Source organism: Acartia tonsa, chromosome 6 (genome assembly GCF_053477335.1).
Source record: "Acartia tonsa isolate MP-2025a chromosome 6, ASM5347733v1, whole genome shotgun sequence".
In the NCBI taxonomy this organism is placed as follows: domain Eukaryota; kingdom Metazoa; phylum Arthropoda; class Copepoda; order Calanoida; family Acartiidae; genus Acartia; species Acartia tonsa.
In genome coordinates this window covers 22,177,126-22,202,188 of record NC_137265.1, presented here as the reverse complement: position 1 = coordinate 22,202,188, position 25,063 = coordinate 22,177,126, and the positions used below count along the sequence as shown (strand labels likewise).

Genomic DNA, 25,063 nt, shown 5'->3' with positions numbered 1-25,063 from the left:
CAATTTCAGTACTCAATGTGAGTTGTATCCTATTATCTGATAATGGGGTAGGGAGTGGCCAAACGTCAATTTATTAACGTGGTCATATTTTCTGTCATAGTGGTCATAATAAAAAAAATTCTTTTGATTTGCATGCAAATCATCCATATTAAGTAGAGTATCTCAGAAAAAGTTAAAATTTTCAAGTAATTCTTTGGGTGGATATTAATGGGTTAACCTAGATTTAAAAAGATATATTTATTGGTTCTTATTCTCTGTAAAAATAAAATAATTTTTAATAGTAAAGCTTCTCTTTAATGCACTTTGTCTGTCTGTCAGTCAGCCAATCAATTAGCCAATCAGTCCATAAAGCTATGGAGATAGTGTGATTTGATCAGCTGCTATTTAAGATAAACAACTGAATTTTTTTTGAATATTCCTTATATCAATAATCATCAAGTATAAATTTTACTTTGTCTGTTGTTCAAAATATCAGATTATAAAATATAAGTAATTTATAATATTAATGGTATGAAAAACGTACTGACGGACGGACGGACAGACTGACGGACAGACAAAGTGAATTATAGAGTAGCTTCGCTACTAATACAATTTTATTGTCTTTTTGTTTCTGTGTAATAAGAGTTGTCGCGGCTAATATAGGTATTAAATAATCTTACAAAAAAATGCAAAAACCAAATAGGTATGATAAAAATAAAAACATTTTAAGAATAGTTATTTATCGCATCGTATTGTGAACAGCTTTCCGCAAATATAAAAATGCACAATTTTAAGTGAAAACCTTTTTTTTAGCCCAAAGATGCCGAACGGTATGTTGCACATTTTTTATATTCGTAGAAAACTGGATATGATACGATGCTATAAATAATTTCATTATAGCTGAAAACCGGTTCTAATCCACCGGATTTTGATCGGTTTTAAAGAGATCCTGGAAATTAAGTTATTTTGATATTGTTGTTAGTTATTTTTACTTACTTTTAGTTCTTTACAGTTCCTTAGCTGGTAAAAAACTAAATCTACAATTCCGAATAGTACAAATATATAGACTTTTAAGGGGGTCATTTAGGGGGGATACTTGAAATAGGTAAATAAACAAAACAATATTTTTATTTGTTCTTATTAGCCCACTAACCATTCATGGATAGGACAATAAACGATAAGTTAATGTACATCCCCAATGAAGATAAACAAAATTAACCCTTCTGTATGTCAAAATAACTGGTTGAAAAGTTTGGATTCTACTAAATTAAACAAATTTATGAAGATTGTAAAAAGTACCAAAAGTAGTAGTATTTAATGCCAACGAATGAGAGAACATTTTCATAAATCTTTTGGTACAATATTGATTTAAAGTCTGATGTACTATACAGGGGAAATTTGAAATTTGTAGATTAACTTTTTAAGCTACTAAAATGTAAAGTGTTTAGGTACTCTAGGAAAGTCTATTATATGTAGTATTCATATCCCTGTATTTATCGCCAATAACAATAGACATATTATATTTAGATTTCCTAAGAAATACAAATTTTCATAGCTTATTATATGTATATATTTTTTTATAATGCTTTATATTGTACGTGGGAAGAAATTTTTACACAACATAATTTGCCCAAGATAAGCTTTATCCTAAGAAATGCGACTATGTATAGTTGACTCATTATGCGAACAAAAAGAAAAAATATGCCCTTGTTGACCAAAATCTGTACACTTTTCTAACCAATAACAGGCTTTGGTTGTTCTTCCACTCTTCTCCCTATTGGCTAATTTTGAGAGTATGTCTCTAGATTATCTCTATTACCATAACCAAACAAATTTCGTACCCATCTCCGAAAATTATTTGGGACGTATCGTACCATGACAAGCAAAAAGTGTTGCTCAGAATGTATAATTTTCTATTTTTAAAAGCGAAGATTTTGCATAATTAGGGTCGGTCCGTCCGTAACGGTACGCTCTTTTTGTTAATAAAAACATGTTAGAGAGGTCCTATCGATTTACAATTTACGAATGAGGAAGCTTAGCAACTCTATAATCGTTACCAAAAAGTCAGTACGTCCATTTAAAACATACATATTTTTAGCTTTTTTGACTTTTTTTTCAGTAACTTTTTATTCTATTCATCTGGTTTTTAACTTATTCCTAGAGCAAGATAGTACAATGTTGTACGCGAAGTATGTCCTTAAACATTATCCTGTAATTAAGCAGTTGTGCAACAAATTTATTAACAATTTAAAAAAAAAAACTTTCTAAATTTATATTCTGCTTATTCAGTTCTGACACTCTTCGAGTGTTAATGTTCGTTTGTCCTACCTAACAGAACTTCGCTATAAATAGATATTTCCATCCTTGTTAAAAAAAATTTACATATTCACGTATTTACATAGGATTACAAACATGTAAATCAATATTTAGATATCCCTGGAATTTAACATAAGCAAGCATGACAAAGATTATTATCAACAATGTTTTGTACACCTAGGCTTAGTCCGTCTTTTCATTCGTTTGTCCTTTCCTTCATGTTATAATTTTAAGCTATGCATTGCTATTTCTATTACAGTCAGATTCAATTTAGAGAGCGTAGGAACTCTACAATCATAATTAGAAAGTTTGCATATCAATATTAAACATTATGATTTTTTTGTCTTCTCGATTATACATTATTTTTTTTATGAGAACTTTTTTGAAAGCAATTTTACCCCACTTATAGTTATCGTAATTTAGTGATTAATGGCTTATTTTCTTCGTTTTTAAATGCAATTAATAGAACACCAAAAAAATATTTCAGTTTTTGTTTAAAAAGTACAGTAAAATCTAAAATTCAAAACTTAGTTGTCAATATCTAAAACTGGTTTAAGTGTATTTTTTATGCTCAAATCTTCAACCCTTTGCAAGAATGGCTGTAAAACGCTTTAAAGTTGTGATATTGATATAGAGCTAAAAATTTATACAGTTATTATTGGGGACATTTTCTCAACCAGGGAGGAAGTAGTGCCCCCCCCCCAAAAAAAAAAAATTTAAAGATTGAGTTCTCGATAAACTTTTTTATCACTATACTGCCCGCCCATACATACCAGTTTTTCATTTTAATTTCAGTTTCATAAGTTTTCTATAGTACTATGCGATATGTATATCTATCTATTTAGGTGTATAAGATGTAACTGGCCTGTTTGTTCTATCAAGTGCCAAGATAGTGCTATGCACGACCCTGAATGCAGGAAACAATTTATAAATTATTAACGAATAGAATCGTCCTTCACTTTTCAAACTTTGCATTTTCAACCTTTTTTACATACTAATTTTGTTTTATGTATTAGTTTATTTAGCGACAGTTGTGATTTCTAGAAAAAATATGTCTAAAAAGCAAGGATGATATGAGAATTGGGAAAGGTAAAAAAAGATGGATTTAGACGTATTTTTATGACGTCATATATGCCACTTTTTAGCGCTTCTTGGATTAAGATAAAGCTTTTAAAATAAATATTGTTTGAGTGTAGGGCCACGCGCGCAGCTGGTGCCAGAGTTAAGGTCGATGTTTTCAATCAGGTAAATAAATGTGCAGATAGACAGATATCCTGATAGACTGACAGACAGACAGAAAGACAGCTGGTGCCAGAGTTAAGGTCGATGTTTTCAATCAGGTAAATAAATGTGCAGATAGACAGATAGACTGACAGACCGACAGAAAGACAGCTGGTGCCAGAGTTAAGGTCGATGTTTTCAATCAAGGAAAAGGAATGGCTGATAGACGAAGCAGAGAGAGAGAGAGAGAGAGAGAGAGAGAGGGGGGGGGGACAATGGACTTCATTACACTAGTCAATAAAGTTTTATAATAACGTTTTCTTATTCGTAGGCCTAACAACTTTTGAAACTTTAATGAATTTTGATTAGTTAATTCGTTTCAACCATTAATTTTGACCTACAAAGTGTATAATTTTGCATATTATCATTAGGGAAGACAGACATTTTGATACGTTGGGTAATTGAATGAAATGGCAATATAAAAAAATAAGTAAGGGGTGAGTGAATGAGTTCTTTAGAAAAAAAAGAAAGACAAAGAGAAAGATATAAAGAGAAAACAGCAAGTACAATTATAGACTGAAAATATAATTTGTCAGTTGAGCATTACAGATCAAAGACTAAATGACAGACAGACCAAAGGATATTTAATCTGAGTAACAACCGCCTAAATGGACCAGCAGATAAGAATATAGAGAAGAGAGGTTAAGAGACAGACAGACAGACACTTTTAATTTTTAAAAAGAAATTTTAAATACTTTTTACCAAAAATGGTTATAAAGAAGAACCATAATGGTTCAGTTTGTGATATCCACAGACAGACAGACAAACACATATCCTGTTACTTTTATACAAGGATTTATTTTATTTAGACCAACATGATGTATGCTTGCATCACTGTTCTCAGAGCTTTGTCACTTCTTGATGGTTCTAAAAAGGTAAACAGTCTGTTCTCCTTTATGTAATTTTAGTGGCTTGCAAATTTTTATGACTTGAAGGACAGATAATTAACTTTACAGTATGGCTGCAATTAATATGCGCAAAACTATAACCTGATTTCAGTCATACTGAAAAGTTATGTATAGCATTGTATTACAGAAAATTTTCCACGAATATTAAAATAAAAACCATACAATTAATACCAGTTATGGATGCTGTGAGTATTGGTGCAAAAAATATGACGTAACAAAAAAAATTAGCCAATGAGAGGCCGTTATTGACCAATGGTAAAATTTATAGTGGCCTCTCATTGGCTAATTTTTTTTGTTACGTCATATTTTTTGCACCAATACTCGCAGCATCCCAGTTATGTTATCCCGGGCCTTCTTTTCGTGTTCTAGAATTTTTTTGAATGATGCAACATTGTAATTGTCAATGTTACAGAAATTTGTACAATTACTTATGTATATCCATTTTTATTCATACTTTATAAATCCATTATTCTTAAAACACTCAAAAGTATGTACATAAATAAATGATAAAACCTATTGTAGATCTGGGATGATTACACCAAGTTTGATTCACATCTGAGTGAAAGAATCAAGACTCCAATGTACACAAAAGTCAACAAAGAAAAGGTAATATAATAAATAGATATGTCTGCTAGAAGAGCAACTATTTTGTGGCATTCTTCGCTAGTACCTAAAGTCTTAAAACAGCCAATATTAGAATAGTTGCGTTAGCTCAAGTACCCAGAATCCATGACAACCAACAAGAATGAACTTTAAATCCATTGTCCTATCCCTCTACTCCGCTATCAAGTGACATACAGTAGTTTCTAAAGATTATCATAAATTTCATATTGGCGTAAAATTCTCTGAAAACAAGGTTCTTAAATGAGAACCTTAAAATCGTTTAGGGAAGACGTACCCTTGATTCTATAATAATATTATTTCAGAATCCAGAATGGCTTCGAAACCGATTAATATTCGGTTGATTAAAACCGGTTCTCAGCCATACTGAAAAATCATTTATCGTATCGTAATATATCCAAAGCTGGTCCTATTATTGTACATTTTCATATCCGCGGAAAGCCGTTTATAATACGATGCGATTAATAACTATTTTTTGCACATTAGGTTGTGTTCTTTATCCTTCATTACCTGAATATCAAGAGGTACAGTGACCTGGAGATTCTGGAGGCCTGTGGAAAGCTGGATACTAATTGTTATGAAATCAGAATGGTAATAAAATTTAAAATACTAGACACATAAAATGTAAATACTACAGCTAATACCATGCACAATGCACATAGCATAAATAGTAAGTTTAGAGCCTTTTACTCATAAACAGCCGCAACTCATTACCATACACAGCTAAGTTGTCTTTTAGGTGTTAAATTTTTGAAGAGCTGGACTGATTAAGCTGACCATACCCTAGCTTTTGAAGCGCAAATTAATCTGGCAATTTAACCTTACAATGGTTAGGCAAATAATGATTCCTTAATTTTAGTAAAACATATTAATTTCCCACTGAGTGCCTGTCGACCTAACCCTGCGGGAATACAAAAAAAAACAAATATATGCCCAAATTAAAAACTTTCCTCTCTTATTTTCTAATTTCTTTAACAAATTCATTGCTTTGTAAGTAAATTGTTTATCTTAATTAGGATGGTTTGAACCTGCGTGCCATGTACAGAACTGCCTGCCTGATGCCACATGGCTGTACGTACACCTAACACCAGACATACTTTTATCTTGTCTAGGATGGTTTAAACCTGCGTGCCATGTACAGGACTGCCTTCCTGATGTACCATGACTGTATACCAAACACCAGACATACTTTTCTTTGTCTAGGATGGCTTAAACCTGCGTGCCATGTACAGAACTGCCTGCCTGATGTCCCATGACTGTACACCAAACACCAGACATACTTTTGCCCCGGATTATTCCATCAACCTTTATACTACTAGATCTATTAAGAAGTAAGAAGTCTATGTTTAGTTGATAAACTATCAGACTAACGAGTCCTTTGTTAAATTGAAAATAAACTGATGAAATTGAACTAAAATAAACAGCTTTTTTAATAAACATAATTATTACCCAGTGTGGAAATACAATTTACTTTTCAGGGGAGACATAATAAGTGCTACCTACACAACATCACTCTGGCCCACAGCACAAAGACAAGAGCACCTTATGATCAGCAAATGCTTCAGGTACATTTTTAGAAGCTAGCCACCCCCCCCCCCTCCCAACCCAAAAAGAACCTTTTCAAACCCCCTAAAAATATTTGGGTAAGTAAGACCCCCATGAGGTCAATTTGTTTTTAAAGTTTAATTTACACATTCAAATGAATTCTTCTTTATTGAGTTAATAGCGGCTGCACCTCTAACATCTAGGGGCTATACGAAGGAATAGTGAATGACAGAAAATAGCTTTAAACCAGCCAAGCTTCTCTAAAATGGAGAACCCAATCAGCTCAGTTGTTTCCGAGAACTTGAGCTTCAGACAAAAAAACCTTATTTCTTTATATGCTACGATTTCAATGCATGTTTAATTTTTTAGATGTGTTTGTTTGAGATGTCGTGACCCAACAGAACTGGGATCCTTAATTTCAGCTGTTAGATGCTCCAGGTGCAAAGGTTTCAGGTAAAACCTTCAAAAAATTATTCTTAAATTTTCATACCTCTATTCCTATTTTTTTGGACTTTCTTTAAATAGTACTTTGAACTTTTATTCGAAACTGTTGATTACTGTAAACGCTACCTATAGGCCTGTTCAATATTACAACTAAGCCTAATTAAAAATAATCTGAAATAGTACACGGCTAGGGAAAATGCGCGAAAATGAGACTTTTTTAATGTTTACCAGCTTTGCAAGTATTAAGTCATGACTATTCCACATTCCGTTTTGCCAGTTCTATTGTGAGAACCTAGCCGTTTACCAAAAACATACCATATTCACTTCCGAAAATTCAATTAATTGTTAATTGTTTTTTCTTTTGTGATTTCTTAGATATATTTTTGGGATAATTTTATTTACCTTTCATATTTCACCTTTCTAGTATAAACTAAAATAAATGTACATATAGGGATGATGTACAAAATGATGATCTTCAATATTTGACTCCAGTAAATCCATTAGATCCTGAGGTAAACTCTATTATTTTTATTTTAAACAATCTATTAGTGCCGTGTTTGAGATCTGCTAAAATGCGTTAGAACCAAAAGCAAAATTTATCTGAATGCTAGCTGCTATGTCAGATTTGTGATATGTATATTAAAAGCTTCGAAGCTATACGGCTGAGTGAGGCTGTGGCTTTCCTGCCAAATTGCTGTCACGGTCGCAACATCGATTTGGCTTTTTTTTTCTGTTTTCCACTTAAAGAGGCAAAAAATTTAGTATTACATATTTGCTCATAATTAAATTGTTTAGACCTCTTGGAGATGTGGAAAATGCACAAATATTCAGAAAGCTTCACAAATTAAAACAGGTAATCTAAAAAAGTGTATTTCATTGTTTTAAAGTTTTGACATTTTATTTTAATTTAACCAAAGTTTGATACACAGTCACACAGTCTTATCATGGTAATAATGTTGATGCGCCAATAAAAACAATACCAAAACGGTCATAGATTTGTAGATGTGTGTTTACTTTATATAATTTAACATACAAAATTCGCGAGTCGGCTCCTATTTTTTTCTGGCTCCCAATATCGAATCTCATATGTATTATAGTAAAGATTATAAGCAAATTTACATATATAATCCCAGAATTTTGGGAGCTAAATCATGTCTTCAAAGGCGATTTTTTTCAAAGATTTTTGGTGTTTAGGAGCCACTTTACAAATTTGATATGTAACGGTAATAAAGATGTTAAAGATAAGAAAGTATTGTTTATAAATAATTAATTACTCTTAAAATACTTGAAAAATATACTGCTAAAAAATCGGGCAACCTATTATATTTGTTAATTAAAATCTTGTAAACGGCTTGAATGATTGTTACAAAATTTTATTTATTGGGATTTATGTATTTTATTTAAGATCTATAGAACGGCTAAATCACACATCTTATTGACTATTCTATAAATCAATTTATCTGTCTGTATGTATGTGTTAACAAAGATCTCATAAACAGTTTAATCACACAATTTTTTACCGCTGGACCGATCAATACAAAATTTTCAGGGAAGTTTAATGTAGGTCTCGGTTTAGTTTTAAGTTGTTTTGAGGGGGGAGGGGGTTGGAGATTGTCAACTAAGATCTCGTAAAATTCCGCGGTACCCAAAGTATCATAACAGCATCTTATTAGACATTGGGGACTGTAAATTTCCGCGGTACCCAAAGTATTATAACAGCATCTTATTAGACGTTGGGGACTGTAAATTTCCGCGGTACCCAAAGTATTATAATAGCATCTTATTAGACATTGGGGACAGTAAATTTCCGCGGTACCCAAAGTATTATAACAGCATCTTATTAGACATTGGGAAATGTAAAATTCCGCGGTACCCAAAGTATTATAACAGCATCTTATTAGACATTGGGAAATGTAAAATTCCGCGGTACCCAAAGTATTATAACAGCATCTTATTAGGCATTAGGGACTGTAAATTTCAGCAGTACCCAAAGTATTATAACAGCATCTTATTAGGCATTGGGGACTGTAAAATTCCGCGGTACCCAAAGTATCATAACAGCATCTAATTAGACATTGGGGACTGTAAATTTCCGCGGTACCCAAAGTATTATAACAGCATCTTATTAGACATTGGGGACTGTAAATTTCCGCGGTACCCAAAGTATTATAACAGCATCTTATTAGGCATTGGGGACTGTAAATTTCCGCGGTACCCAAAGTATTATAACAGCATCTTATTAGACATTGGGGACTGTAAATTTCCGCGTAAAAGATAAAACAATAGCCATTAATCCTAGTAGGCTAAATTTTTAATATGTTGTACTCAAAGCAATTCCTAACAACTTTGCTTTTATAAAAAAGTTGAAAAAAATCACTTTAAATATCATTTTTTCCCTTCCGTAAGTTCGTATGTAATAATTATCAATGGAAAGAAGGAAAAAAAGATAGATAGATAGATAGATATTAGATATGTTTAGGCTAAGCAATATATGGGTTGCGTGTGTATATGTGTGTGTGTGTGTGTGTGTGTTGTGTTATAATTACATACGGAAGCCCTTACCACAGCGCATCCAACTTACAACTAGTTTTATCAGTCTGTCGGTCTACAAGCCATAAAAGACATATTTAATACTACACTCCATAGATGCCTCTAAGGGCACTTAAGGTAGGGGGGGGGGGGGAGGTATCTTTTTTTAAGAGGGTGAAGATACCCACCCCAAAATTAAAAAAAAACTTCTGACCTTAAGAACCATATCGGTTAAACAGTTAGCAAGATCCTTTGTAACAGACAAAAAAGCATACTACTTTATTTCAATGGCATCTATAAACCCCGACTAAACTGTACATATATTAATTAGGAAATTATCTAGTTTTACTTTCTCAAGATTTTCTACAGATATGATTGTCCTTGTTTAAAAGTTTAACCTTAACTGCATGGGAGGCATTGAATTTCCAACGAACTATCATAACAGCTAAAATATTTGAAGAATAAACAAACAGATAAATAGATAGATAGATCACACACCCACTTACAAATACATATACACATTTTAGCATTTTTTTTGTTGTAAAATTTTAAATTATATTTTGTAACATAATTTTCTAAAACATTTATTAAAAATCCTCTTTTTAAAAGCGAAGCTTTTCTATAATTAGGGTCGGTCCGTCCGTACGTCCGTCCGTCCGTAACGGATAGCTTTTTTCGTTAATTTAGGCATGTTAGAATTGTCCTATCGATTTCAAATTTTGCATGGTGATTCCTTTAATAGTTAGGTACGATTTAGAAAGCGTAGCAACTCTATAATCATCACCAAAATGTCCGTACGTCCATTTTAAACATGTTAATTTTTTTACTTTTTTAACAACAAATTTTTATGTGATCTAAACATCCGATTGGTCTGATTTTTGGTATATTGATTCCTGGGACAACAAAGTATAATGTAATAAGCAAAGCAACTCTATAATCAAGTCCTTAAAATGTAAGTATGTCCATAAACATTATCCTGAATCAAGCAGTTTTTCAACAAATTTACTTACAATTTTGCTTTGACTCTTATACATATATATTATGATTATTCAGCTCTGACACTATACAAGTGTAAATGTCCGTTTGTCTTACCGTTTCAGTTCTTCGCTTTTATGGATGTTGTCATCCTTGTTGTTTTGTAAATACTTTGTGTCTTATTAAAGATTTTTAAGGCATGCAATTTCAAGTGTAAAATAGTTGAAGTAAATTAAAGTAAAACAAGGATGACAACATCTATAAATTCAAAGCAGTAGGACAAACGAACAGTAACACTTGTAGAGTGTCAGAACTGAATAATCAGAATATAAATGTACGAGTCTAAACAAAATTGTAAGTAATTCTTTTGAAAAACTGCTTGATACAGGATAATGTTTATGGATGTACTTACATTTTTAGGGCTTAATTTTACAGATGCTTAGCTTATAACATTATACCTTGATGTAAGAAGAATAATTATTCTCGTATTCATTCGAATCCGGTGGATAGGAACTGGTTCTCATCCATACGAAAAACTATGTCTAGCATCATATTATATACAGCTTTCTATGAATATAAAAATGTACAATCATAAGATTAAAACCAGTTTTTTTAGCCGGTGCCTTCGGCTCCTCGGGGCTAAAAAAACTAGTTTTAATATTATAATTGTACATTCTATATCCGCGGAAAGCCGTTTCTAATACGATGCAAGAAATAACTATTACAAAACTCGGATGAATAGAATAATTATAGCACATTTTGTTGTTGAAAAGGTTAAAAACCTACACGTTTTTAATGGACTTAACAGACTTTTTGGAAATGCTTATGGAGTTGCTACGCTTTCTAAATTATACCTAACTTATATAGGAATTATCATACAAAGTTTTTTAAATTGATAGTACAATTCTAAAATGTCTAAATTAACTAAAAAAGCTATTCATTCCAGACAAACAGACTGACCATTATTATAGAAAAGCTTGACTTTTAAAAACGTTTTTGTACTGTATAAAAAATGTGTAAATTTCAAATTTCCCTAAAAATTCATATGTATAGATTAGCAATAAAGATAGTCTTAATTGCCCAACTGAATTTTTCTGAACGGAAAATATTTCTTTTTTTATTTAAACTTGGAAACTATTTGACTTTTACTGTATAATCTACAAACTGCTTCGCCTCTAATCTTTAGGGCGAGTTGGGAATGTCAGGAACATAGCATAAAATCACCCCAAGATTATTCATAAAGCTTTCCTGAAAAGTAAAACCAATTAAGACCCACAATTTCTGTAATTTTTAGCTTCAGACAAAAAAACCTTACTACTTTATAGTATGGAACATTGTACTAGAAGCGGCTACGCCCCTAGAGGCATATAAGCGCTCTTGGTTTGGGGGGAAACATATATTGTTATCCCATAAGTGATTATATATTATGTAAATTCTAAATTTATCATATTATTATCATAAGTTTTAAAGTTATTGTATCAAAGCCAATTTAAGGATTCTTTCAATTTAGCAAAATGTGTAGCTTTTAATGTTAAACGTATAACTTGCTATTATTTCAACAATATACTAGAAATTTAATTTCTTTGGCTGAAAATTTGTCTGTTATAAATACTTTAATGAAATGAGTTATTTAATAAACCCAAATTTAGCAATAATGAATATTTAATATTATATTTGAAATTCAAACATAAGTCAAAATCTAACAATCTATAATACAAAGTAGAATAATGTCTGTCCGTCCGTCTGTCTGTTTGTCTGTCTGTCCGTCTGTCTGTTTGTCTGTATTATATTTTACTATTCTTTTATATATTAAACATTGGAGTGTTATTCATACTCTAAAAATGCACGAAACTTGCAAAATGCCATCCTTGTTAAAACCACAGACAAAACTATATAGCAGTGTAATTAAAGGCATACTAAAATTGTTATCTTAACTTGAGACAAAAATAGGTGTAGCCCTGGGATTTTCAGGGCTTAAACATTGGACAAAAGTTTGATATAAACACATAATTAAACTTATTATGATAGAACAGTTGCTTTAATTTTTAATTTAACAAAAAAGTCAATGGATGAGATGATATGATTGTAAAACTTTGGGGACAAATAGAATTTACAATCCAGTGTTCCCATCCCTTCCTCCCTGATCTAATCTGCTTCAGTAATAAGAGGTATTTTTTTAAATCTTAAATTATATAAGTATAAATTATAGAATGATAAAGGAGAACTCAATCAGTTAAGTGGTTATCGAAATCTGAAGCTACACACAAAATAACTTACTACTTTATACTATAGGATATATATTTGAAATAACTTATACATTTTTTAAATAACTTATATTTTTTTCTTTCGATTTATCCTTTAGAATTCGTGAACTATTATTATAAAGATTATATTTCTGTAATTAAATTCCCAGCCGTCGTTGATGATTCGCTAAAACCAAATTTTTAAAAGTCTTTAAAAAAATAACAATAAACTTATTTTGGTGCTATTATAATTAAATTTGGTATTTACTTGTCTGTCGCGTGGAAAACTTTTCCTTTTAAAGTATTACAGTTGTTTGTTCGTTAAGATCTTAGTAACCACTGCACTGATTAGGAAAGCTAAATATAGGTCGCTGGATAATTTAATGCTATATTACTGACCCTCGTCTCTAGGGGCGCAGTCGCTAGTAATATCTCTACAAGGATGACAACATCCAGAAGAAGTAAAGCTCATAGTGTACTAAAAATACGGAGATACGGAAAGTGTCATGTGTGACGTAATAAAAATACGTGGGAAAGGGCGATGGATTTAGACCTATTTTTATGATGTCACACATGACACGTTCTTCCTGACAGACAAAAGGGAAGTTATAGAGCAAATTCTCAATTGTCATGGAAATATTCATAAATCCCCAAATTTTACATCGACTTAATAACCAACATAATCAAATTCTTGTTGATATAACACAATTCCAAAGCTTAATAAGGGCTTCAAAACCTAAATGTTTTGACAGTTATATGAATTATGACAATTAATGGTGGCAATTGCTAACAGAATTTTTTCCCATCTTTTTATCATATTATCACGATTTCTTTAGTAATATGTACATTTCATTGCACGACGATTTAAATCATAAATTCGGTACAAAAGTAATTTATAAGAAATAATTTGTATACAGATATAAATTTTCCTCAATTTTTAGGGTACTGTGCCCAGTGAAATAGCCTAAATCCATTGGGAAAAAACTTAAACAGATTGCTATATTATTTTTAAGATCATAAACACAGACGGGCATCAAACCTTAAATTTAATGTCATATATTCATATTATAGCTGGTTATATGTAGTTGTATATGTTGGGTTTGGTTTTAGGCTATTTGAGGTAGGTATGTCCATGTGACCAAATATTTGTTTTAGTTCATTATCTATTTAAGAATTAAAAAATTAACTAGAAAAAAGAAGTATGGAAATTAAAAAAGAAACAAAGAAATTAAAATCATTTGACCAAGCAATTAATGTTCCAATGTTAATTTATAAACATTTAATCAGTAAACCATGTCAATAACTTTTCTAAATGATTTTTCCGCTAAGAGAAAGCAACAGGGTTCGGCAGCCGCGACTAAGCCTCAAATTAAAACCTGTTTATGCTCTTGAAATTTTTTTGAAAAGAGTTATTGCCCTATTTGGGTCAGGTTTAGACTTTCAGCTGATTTTTAAAATGTAAAATATTGATTTCCATGTGGCTTACAGGCGACTGACGAGCTGCTGCCGAGCCCTGAAAAGCATTGACTTTTGGATTAAGCTATAAAAATTGGAAAGATTTTTAATGAATATAATAGATTTGAAATCTGCATAAAATTTTAAGGAATTTTTTATGAAATTCGTTTTTTGTATAATTCTTTATCTATAAGCGCAAATACAAATTAAGTTAAATAATTTTGACATCTGTGATTGGTCAAAATTTATTAACTTAAATTGGATTTGCGCTTTTAAATAATGAATTATATAAAAAACGAATTTTATAAAAAAAAATCCTTAAAATTTTATGCAGATTTCAAATCTATTATATTCATTAAAATTCTTTCCAATTTTTATAGCTTATTTTGGATGCTTAAAGTTAGGTATTTCTACGACTTTTAAGGGATCAGACAACGGACAATTAATTAATAAATATTTCCAATGAAGATAAACTGATTATTCCTCCTGTAGAATATTGGTTATTGGTGAAAAGTTTGGACTAGTTAAAAACTAAAGTACAATAGTATTTCAACCAATGAATAAAATAATGTGGTTATAAAACTTTGAAAACCAATGTAATTAATTCCAATGCAACCTCATTCCTATGGTTTTTCTTAAATATTATCCTTTGTAATGTCCCTATATCCCTGTAATGTACCCTGTGGGTGGAAAGAAATGCGCATGGTTATCAGTTTCATTAAAATTAAATTTAAAACTTTTACTAAATATAGACAGATATATAGACCAGCTATAAAGAAATATATTTAGAATGATAAAAAAGCTAAATAGTAGCTCTGCAATGAAATATTTATGCTTAATAACCGCTTTTCTCAGCTTTTTATCTTAATACTAGCGGCTACGCCCCTAGAGGCTTTCTTAGGGCATTTGAGGTTAAATTCTAAAAGAAAGAGTAAAATGATGTTTTTTTTTGGGGGGGGGGGGGAAGTTGATTACCCCCATTTTCATTTCAATTTTTAAACGAAAAATTGTGAGGGGGAGGGGTCATTTTTAAAAGCGAAGCTTTTCTATAATTAGGGTCGGTCCGTCCGTCCGTACGTCCGTCCGTCCGTCCGTAACGGATAGCTTTTTTCGTTAATTTGGGCATGTTAGAATTGTCCTATCGATTTCTGTACATTCCTGTAGTAGTTAGGTACGATTTAGAAATCGTAGCAACTCTATAATCATTACCAAAATGTCCGTTTTAAACATGTTGATTTTTTTACTTTTTTAATAACAAATTTTGATGTAATCTAATCATCCGATTGATCTCATTTTTTGGATACTGATTCCTGGGACATCAAAATACAATATTATAAGCGAAGCAACTCTATAATTAAGTCCTAAAAATGTCAGTATGTCCATAAACATAATTCTGTGTTAAGCATTTTTTCAACAAATTTATTACAATTTTGCATCGACTATTATACATTTATATTCTGATTATTCAGTTCTGACACTATACAAGTGTTAATGTCCGTTTGGCCTACCGTTTCAGCGCTTCGCTTTTATAGATGTTGTCATCCTTGTTTTGGTAGAGACATACACAGATTATCACTTCCTTAGATAAATAGATAGATAGTCAGATAGACAGACAAAAAGATTGATAGATAGATAGATAGAGAAAGATAAAGAGACAGATAGATAGATAGATAGATGGATGGATAGATTGATAGATTGATAGATGGATATATGGATAGATAGATACAGTTAAAACATATTCAATAATTTGAAGTATTTTAAGAGTTTTTTTTGTCTAGAGTTAAAAATCATGAAAATTGGTGAACTCTATTAGTTGTTCTTTTAAGGGCTGCTTTATACATATCTTACTGGGTGGATTTAAGCTATTTTCATTACTGGGTGGATTTAAGCTATTTTGATTACCTCCCTCGCACAAATATATTATCTATAATACAAAGTAGAACGATGTCTGTCTGTCCGTCTGACCGTCTGTCCGTCTGTCTGTCTGTCCCTTAAGATCTCGGTAACCACTGAACCGATCGGATTTTACTCTTCAGGGTATATACCTATTGGTCCTGTGGTGGTTTTAAGCTATTTTCTTGGGGGGTGGGACACCCCCAACCCCCAAAAAAACAAAAAAAATCCCCCCCCCCCCCCAATTTTTTTTTTTTTTTTTTTTTTTTTGCTGAAGATTTCCTTGGTCCTTTAACGAATTTCGCCTTAATTTTTTTTATCACCTCTTGAGGCAAAGCCCCTAGAGGCTAGGGGCGAAGCCGCTAGTAATCTTATATAGCAAATAACTGCAGAGAGAGAGGGGACAATAGTCCCCAAAGTTTTCTTATTCGTTGATTTAATAATTTTATGGCCTATAGGGAATTTTGATTGCTTGGTTTATTGAGTTGTGTGTTCAAACGTCTCACTCACTAATATTCAGATAAGGTAATTTGTGTATAATTTGGGATGTTTATCAATTTATCGGCCTTTGTCTAATCCCTTTAGATCTCTGGTTATATTATAACAATTTGTTATTAAAAAATCTTTAAATGTCATTTTATGTTATATTCTTTTTAGTAGCAAAGCTACTCTATAAATAACTTTGTGTGTTTATCTGTCCGTCCATCTGTACGGCTAGGGGGAAATATCAATTTCGTAGAAAGCTGAAATTTTTAGTGTTAACCTAAGAAAGAGAGGGGACAATGGATTGTTTATCACACTAGTCCCCAAATTTTAAAATAAAGTTTACTAATTGTTGGCTTAACAACTTTGGGGATTTTTCTTGACTTTGGATTAGTTGGTCCATAAAGTTGAGTGACTAAACGTTTCAACCACTAATTGTAATCTACAGAAGAGGTTATTTTGTGTATCATCTTTGGGGTTGTACATCAATATATCGGCCATTGTCTTATCCCTTTAGATCCCTGGTTATATTATAACAATATCTTATTTATCTTTATCTTTAAATTGCTTCTTATGTTATCTTTTTTAGAAGCAAAGCTACTCTATAAATAACTTGGTGCGTCTGTCCATGCGTCCATCTTTATAACTAATGGGAAACGTGTATTTCTTGACTACTATTGAGGGTAGAAAGCTGAAATTTTTGTTGAAAACTTGTAAGACCTATGCACATCCTGGCTATACATCTTCCAATAATTACATTATACCAGGGAGGGAGATGACATTGGGTTGTTTATTACACCAGTCCCCAAAGTTTTATGGATAACATTTTCTTTTTTGTTAGTCTTACAACTTTGGAGACTTTGGTTGGTTCAATAAGTTGAGTGTCAAAACTTTTCAACCCCATTTTTTCATCTACAAGTGGGGTAATTTCGTGTAAAATTATTTGGATGTTAATAAAGGGGGGGGGGGGTTTTAATGCAACCATCTCGTAATCAGTGAGCAAATGGCATTTAGAATTCGAGTTTCGAGCTGAAATTTTGCATGGGTAATCCTTGGTAGGTCTATTTTCCCTAAATCGAACAAAAAGTTGGAAAAGTAACGGCTGGCGGCTGCAGTTTAGCCATTTAACCGTTTTTGGCCTATTTTTAGGGCAAATTCATCATTAATTACGTAGGAATCAACTTTTTAAAACAAAGTTTTGGTTTAATTCATATTAAAAGAAAATAGACCTATCAAGGATTACTCATGCAAAATTTCAGATCGAAATTCGAATTCTAAGTGCCATTTGCTCACTGATTACGAGATGGTTGCATTAAAAACCCCCCCCTTTATCACCTTTTGTCTTATACCTTTAGATCAGTTTGAATTTTTTTACTAGAAAACCTTTTTTAAACAAAACTCTAATTAGGGTTTGTCTGCACGGTCATCAGTTTGTAATTTGGACGTGTTAGAATTGTCCTCTTGTTTTCAAACTTTGCATGATGATTCCAATAATAATTATGTAAAATTTTAAAAGCATAGCAACTCTGAGAGAGAAAATAAGATTTACCCAACCTAGAAGGGTGCCGCGGCAAAAATCAGGTTTCTTAGATAACTAGCGAACGGATTGGGTTAGAGTGGATCTAAACACGGCAAAATGAGCGTCTCACTATGCTGGATTCACACAAAAAAATTAAAGGAGCTAGGACAATTTTAAGATAGGCGGACCAAACGATTTATGTTCCATTGATACGAGTCGAGGCTTAAAAATTTCGGCCTCTCAGCAAAAATCAAGTTTCTTGAATAACTAGCGAACGGATTGAGCTACAGAAGATCTAAACACAGCAAAATGACCGTCTTAATGAGTAGAAAACACACAAAAAAATTTAAGACTCTGGGACAACTTTTAGGTAGGGGACCACATGATTTGTGTCCATCGATACAAGTCGAGGAGTAAAAAATCAAACTTTCAAGTCGTGGCCCGACAAGGAAGGAGTTGGAATTTTGACCCCATATTTAAAACTTAAATGTGGCTTGTTGAGACGAACATTTTGCCGTATTAACATCGACTGTAGCTCAAAAGACAAAAAAGTTTTCCTAGGAGAAACTGTTTTTTTCAATTTTTGAGCTTAAATTTGAGCCAAAATCTGTAAGTCAAAAACACAAATCGTTTGGTCCGCCTATCTTAAAATTGTTCCAGAGTCTTCAATTTTTTTTGTGTAAGTTCCTGGGGTTGAGACGGTCATTTAGACACCCTAACATCGATTCTAGCTCAATCCGTTCGCTAGTTATCGAAGAAACATGGATTTTATCAATTTGGTATTTAATGTTATTAAATATTTAAAAGTGAAAAGTATAGTGTAATTTTTAGGGGAACTATGATGTGCGTCTATCTCCGAAAGTCCACTATGACCCTATATGGACTCGGTAGAGGTTTTAGTGTCAAATGGCAACACAAAAGTGCCTACTAAGCTAGTCTACGTGGTAAATGTGCCCTTTAGAGGGTAGATAGACAGGAATAAGGTATAACCAACAAGCGAAAATAATCTAAAATAATATTTGGGGGGCAAATGGAGAGGTCGTCAATTTTACGATGTGTTGCCCCCCAACGACAGCTGAAAAAGACGTATAAGTTTCGTGATTTTTTCCCGAATTAATTTCGTTATTGGTATAAGCTGGTAGATAGAACTCCTTTATAGTAGTATAGAAGGCTTATAAGTAGACAACGGTAGGTTATATCTTAGTAACGGTTAATGATCCCTTCTTTAAAATTATCCCTTCTTTAGATTGTAATTAGTGGTTGAAACGTTTGGACACTTGCTAAACCAACCAATCAAAATCCTATAAAAGTCAACAAAGTTGTTAAGCCTCTCCCTCTCAGGGTTTCAGAGGATAAAAAACTTGAGATTTAGGAAGTTGAAAATGGGGTTTTCCTCCTGCACGTCCTTGATACCAAACCATTACAGTGAACTCTCTTATACACAGGATAGGTTAGTATATCTAACTTACATTTCTTATGTGGGTATATCCATACTAATACTCGCTATAATTTTGAATTCAATGGTTAGGCAGTATACATTGTTTATTTTAAAACTATTTCTAAACCCCGACATTGAGGGTAAAATGGGCTGTTACTTACTCTAGTCCCCAAAGTTTTATAATAACGTTTTCTTGTTCTTTGGCTTTTCCAAATTTTTAATGGTTGGTTTATTAAGTTAAGTATCCAAATGTTTTAACCACTTATTGTAATCTACAGAAGGGGTAATTTTGTGAATTAACTTTGGGGATGTACATGAATTTATCGGCCATTGTCTTACCCCTTTAAATCCCTCTTCTAAAACGCACCATACTATCTTTCTCTATCTTATACCTCTTTTTTAGTTTGTTGATTTGTTTGTCTGTAAAGGATGGACAAATATATATTAACATTTTAAATTAAGTCTTATTTTTAAATGTCCCTGTTTCATTTTATAAAAAAAAACTTAACTCAATACAACATCAAAAATTTTCTCTATTAAAGACTTGTAGCTGACTAAAATAACGATCCCCCTCATCCACCCCCTTTACCCAATCCACTACCCCTCTACTGGATTAACGAACTGCCATAATAGCCAAGTATCCACTATATATCCATTGTCATCCACTAATAAAAATAAATAGATAGATTTTTAATAGCGAAGCTACTGTATAACTCAATCTGTCTGTCTGTCAGTCAAATTTACCTACAATTTTGTTTCGAATTATGTACATTTAAATTCTGATTATCCAGTTTTGACACTCTACAAGGGTTAATGTTCTTTTGTTCTTTGTTTATAGAGCTTCGCTTTTGTGGATGTTATCATCCTTGTTTTCTTTTACAGTATAGTAGAAGAAAACACTTAATGCTCACTGATATGGAATATTCGCTGTCTATCTTCGGTGGCAGCCGAGAAAATTGCATGTCCCCATAGCGTTACAGACTGGCGGACTGATGAATAGACAAAGTAAATTAAGAGAAGCTTCGCTGCTATTAAAGAAATTGAATTAATTGAACTTTATTATTTAAGAACATGTTGATAGTGTCCTAGAAAATTTTCCTTATGACATGACGTCAGGGAGAGGTGAGAGGAGAAGTGGGAAAGGAAACCCCTTAAAAAGAGATGGATCTAATGACGTCATTATAGGACTATTTTAACATGTTCTTATTTAACCCTTACAGATCGGGCCCCCATTCCCACCTTAATAGATCGGTGGGGGGGGGGGGGGCTTCAAGAGCCCCCCTCTATCTTGGCTCCTGTTACAGATAACGACGTAAAATTTTTTTCTGGTGGTTCATGTTTATTTTTAGAGAAAATTACTTTTTCTAGTCATAGCGGTCAGACCGCTCCTTAACCGCTTTTTAGCGGCCAGCCGCTAAATTTTAAAACAGCTGTAGCGCGGCCAATTTTGCAGCTAGGATGGCAAAATTTTAGGACGAAGTTTTATTTTTCATAACAAAAAAATTACTTTTTCTGATCAGAGCCGAAAAACGGCAAATAACGGAAACCGCCATTTTCGGCGGTTACGGCGGTAAAACAGCGGTTGGCGGCGCCAATTAACATTTTTATCTGTTTATTGTTGCTCAAGGATTTACCAAAAAAAATTATAGGTCTCTAGCTGTAATAGAAGCAACGATATTCATGATATATATCTGTAGTAAAAGCCGGACAAAAATCGGTCATAAAGTCGGTCAGGGAGCGGTCAAACGGTCATAACACCACTTTTCTCAGAAGGTCATTGATATCTAAGTATTCATCAAAAAAAATTAGGTTTGTACCTTATACACAAAAGTCATAATGTAGAATTTATTTATTTTAAGATTTATTTAAGTTTTTTTTTCTAATTTTGGTGCTACCCAACCGACTTTGACCGGACACCACGACCGACACAATACAGATATCCCAATAAAATCAACTCTTGCCGACGTATAATTACTAAACTTAAAAAGGCACAGCTCTCCATCTTACCTACAAAAAAAATGAGATTGAAAAAACTAGAGGGGGGGGGGGGTCCTGGAGCCCCCCCCCCCCCGATCTGTAAGGGTTGCCTTATAAGATTGTTCTATGTTTCCTAACTCCTTAAATATGTAAAAAGTTTTCATGTACGATTTTACATAGAATTAATATCAAAAGGTTATTAGTATTGTAACAGAGGGTGGTGGAACCCTCCCCCGAAATAGTTATGAACCTTACCAGGACCTATAAATAGCTACATTGTAAAGGAGAACCATCTCAGTTCGGTGGTTAGCAAGATCCTTCGATACACAAAGACAGACAAACACACACACACATCCTGTTTCTTTAATATAAGGATTATTTTGGATAATTTTTAAAAAAATGAAAAATTATTTTATACAGCAAATAAATTTACCAAAACAAGGATGACAAAATCAGACAACATAAATTTGTTGCAAAATAAATTAAATACAGGACAAACTTTCATTTTTAGGATTTTACCATAGAGATGCCTAGCTTATAATATTTAACTTGTTGTCCTTTCATGCTTTAAATGGACGTACGTACTTTTTAGTGACGAATATAGAGTTTATGTATTATAAAAGAATTGTTCTGTTGATTCTCTGAACCACAAAAGTTTGTAATAATGATTGGTTGTAAGATTAAATCAATATTCGTCTGATATGTGCCTTTTTCTTCTAATAAAAATAAAAGCATAGCCGCTTACCTAAAATAAAGTATCAGGATCTGTGTCTGTCTGTCTGTACTAAACGCAAAATCAATGTGATTCTCCTTTACAATGTAACTTTTAATAGGTCCTATACAATTGAGCATCCATTATATGAGGATGCTCTAGAGGAAATAAATTTTTATAGGGAAATGCGTTTTTCCACTTTTGCTAATTAAGATAAAAGGTTAATTTGTTTTTCAAGAGCTTCGCTACTTACAGATATTATCATCCTTGTTTCAATATTTTTATTGTATAACTTTATTTGTTAACGATTATTGCAAAATTTTCCGAGCGGTTTTAAAGGTAAATCATAGGTTTTATGTTATTTTAATGGGGGGAATGCGACACTAGCTAACATATTTTTTTTCTAATTAGACAACCTGTCCTATTTATTAATTTATTGTTCTGTATGTATGTATGTGTGTATGTATGTCAACTAAGTAGGATCAATACAAATTTCCAAGCAAATTTTACAAATGTCATTGTTAGGCTATTTAGGAATTATGCTAGATAGAAAGAGAGATAGATATACAGATAGATAGATAGATAGATAGATAGATAGATAGATAGATAGATAGATAGATAGATAGATAGATAGATAGATAGATAGATAGATAGATAGATAGATAGATAGATAGATAGATAGATAGATAGATAGATAGATAGATAGATAGATAGATAGATAGATAGATAGATAGATAGATAGATAGATAGATAGATAGATAGATAGATAGATAGATAGATAGATAGATAGATAGATAGATAGATAGATAGATAGATAGATAGATAGATAGATAGATAGATAGATAGATAGATAGATAGATAGATAGATAGATAGATAGATAGATAGATAGATAGATAGATAGATAGATAGATAGATAGATAGATAGATAGATAGATAGATAGATAGATAGATAGATAGATAGATAGATAGATAGATAGATAGATAGATAGATAGATAGATAGATAGATAGATAGATAGATAGATAGATAGATAGATAGATAGATAGATAGATAGATAGATAGATAGATAGATAGATAGATAGATAGATAGATAGATAGATAGATAGATAGATAGATAGATAGATAGATAGATAGATAGATAGATAGATAGATAGATAGATAGATAGATAGATAGATAGATAGATAGATAGATAGATAGATAGATAGATAGATAGATAGATAGATAGATAGATAGATAGATAGATAGATAGATAGATAGATAGATAGATAGATAGATAGATAGATAGATAGATAGATAGATAGATAGATAGATAGATAGATAGATAGATAGATAGATAGATAGATAGATAGATAGATAGATAGATAGATAGATAGATAGATAGATAGATAGATAGATAGATAGATAGATAGATAGATAGATAGATAGATAGATAGATAGATAGATAGATAGATAGATAGATAGATAGATAGATAGATAGATAGATAGATAGATAGATATATAGATAGATAGATAGATAGATAGATAGATAGATAGATAGATAGATAGATAGATAGATAGATATAATTTTCTGCAATTTTTATGTACAGCCACTCTATATTTGACAATGTTCGTCAAAAAGGACAAAAAGTGTCGTACGGACAGGCGGACGGACTTAACTTATATGTAGAAAAACTTCGGTTTTGTAAAAAAAAAATACTAAAATGAAAATTATTTCATATAGTTTCATTTCATTCTGAATACTGAAAAATAAAATAAAAATATTATTATTACTTATCCTGCTGTGCTAATTTTTAATAATTTCATCCTTTTAATCAATTTTATCAAAACTTTGGAAAGGTTGTGTGATTTAAACAATATATATTTGGGTCTTGATATGTAAAAACTCTTAAACTGTCTCTAAAAAAATATTTAGAGCCACCACATATTAGATTCCAATGCTTATCTCTAGATCAAGGTATTTATGACTTGGTGCTTATCTTAGCTAAAATCTTTTACATATAAGATTCAACAATGGCTCTCAAAAATTGTCCCAATGAGCCGGCTCTCGGAATTTATATTATTACATAGAATAATTAACATACATATATATTACCTTTCTATTAAAAGTACAAAATGGTGAATTTATTCTCCCATTAACATAGAAATGCACTTTAGTATCATTTACTCTAATAGTGGTACACAACATTCTTTAGTCAGCCAGTTAGTGATTCAGTGAGGGAAACGGGTACTTATAGAATAATATGCATCTAAAAATCCGCAATTACAAAATTGCTATTTAAAAGTTACTCATTATTACCTATTAAGGAAATGAATCCATAAAGCAGGAGGTTGCTAACATAAGCAAGAATGATTTCAATGGTCTTCTAACATTCCTACACAAGAATGAACCTATCCTTGGCAGGCAGGACAGCGGGGCGTACAAATTATTTAAATAGTTATTTATTGCATCGTATTATAGATAGGTTTTCGTGGATATTTAAAATTTTTAGATTTAAACCAATTTGGTTTGCTCCGAGGGGCCGAAGGCCCAGACTAACAAAACTGGTATTAATTTTATGATTTTTATCCTAATATTCGTGGAAAATTGTCTGTGATTGAATGTTATACAAGATTTTTTAGTACGACTGAGAACCGGTTCTAATCCATCGGACATCGGTTTCAATGCATAACTAGGGTACTTATTTACCGCATCGTATTATAGACAGCTTTATGCGGATATAAAAATGTACAATTATAAGATAACC

The 25,063-nt window shown here is 31.9% G+C and overlaps 1 protein-coding gene across 1 annotated transcript in view; it reads left to right on the top strand.

Moving 5' to 3' along the window:
- The window catches only part of LOC145322108 (uncharacterized), a 52,796-nt gene that overhangs the window by 26,048 nt on the left and 1,685 nt on the right, over positions 1–25,063 (top strand). The window contains exons 17-27 of the mRNA XM_080163890.1: positions 3,141–3,213; positions 3,493–3,540; positions 4,386–4,451; positions 5,007–5,090; positions 5,592–5,696; positions 6,309–6,436; positions 6,584–6,670; positions 7,020–7,103; positions 7,546–7,606; positions 7,890–7,947; positions 24,624–24,720. Coding sequence (XP_080020016.1) covers positions 3,141–3,213; positions 3,493–3,540; positions 4,386–4,451; positions 5,007–5,090; positions 5,592–5,696; positions 6,309–6,436; positions 6,584–6,670; positions 7,020–7,103; positions 7,546–7,606; positions 7,890–7,947; positions 24,624–24,720 — 891 coding nt within the window. The remainder of the gene's footprint in view (positions 1–3,140; positions 3,214–3,492; positions 3,541–4,385; positions 4,452–5,006; positions 5,091–5,591; positions 5,697–6,308; positions 6,437–6,583; positions 6,671–7,019; positions 7,104–7,545; positions 7,607–7,889; positions 7,948–24,623; positions 24,721–25,063) is intronic.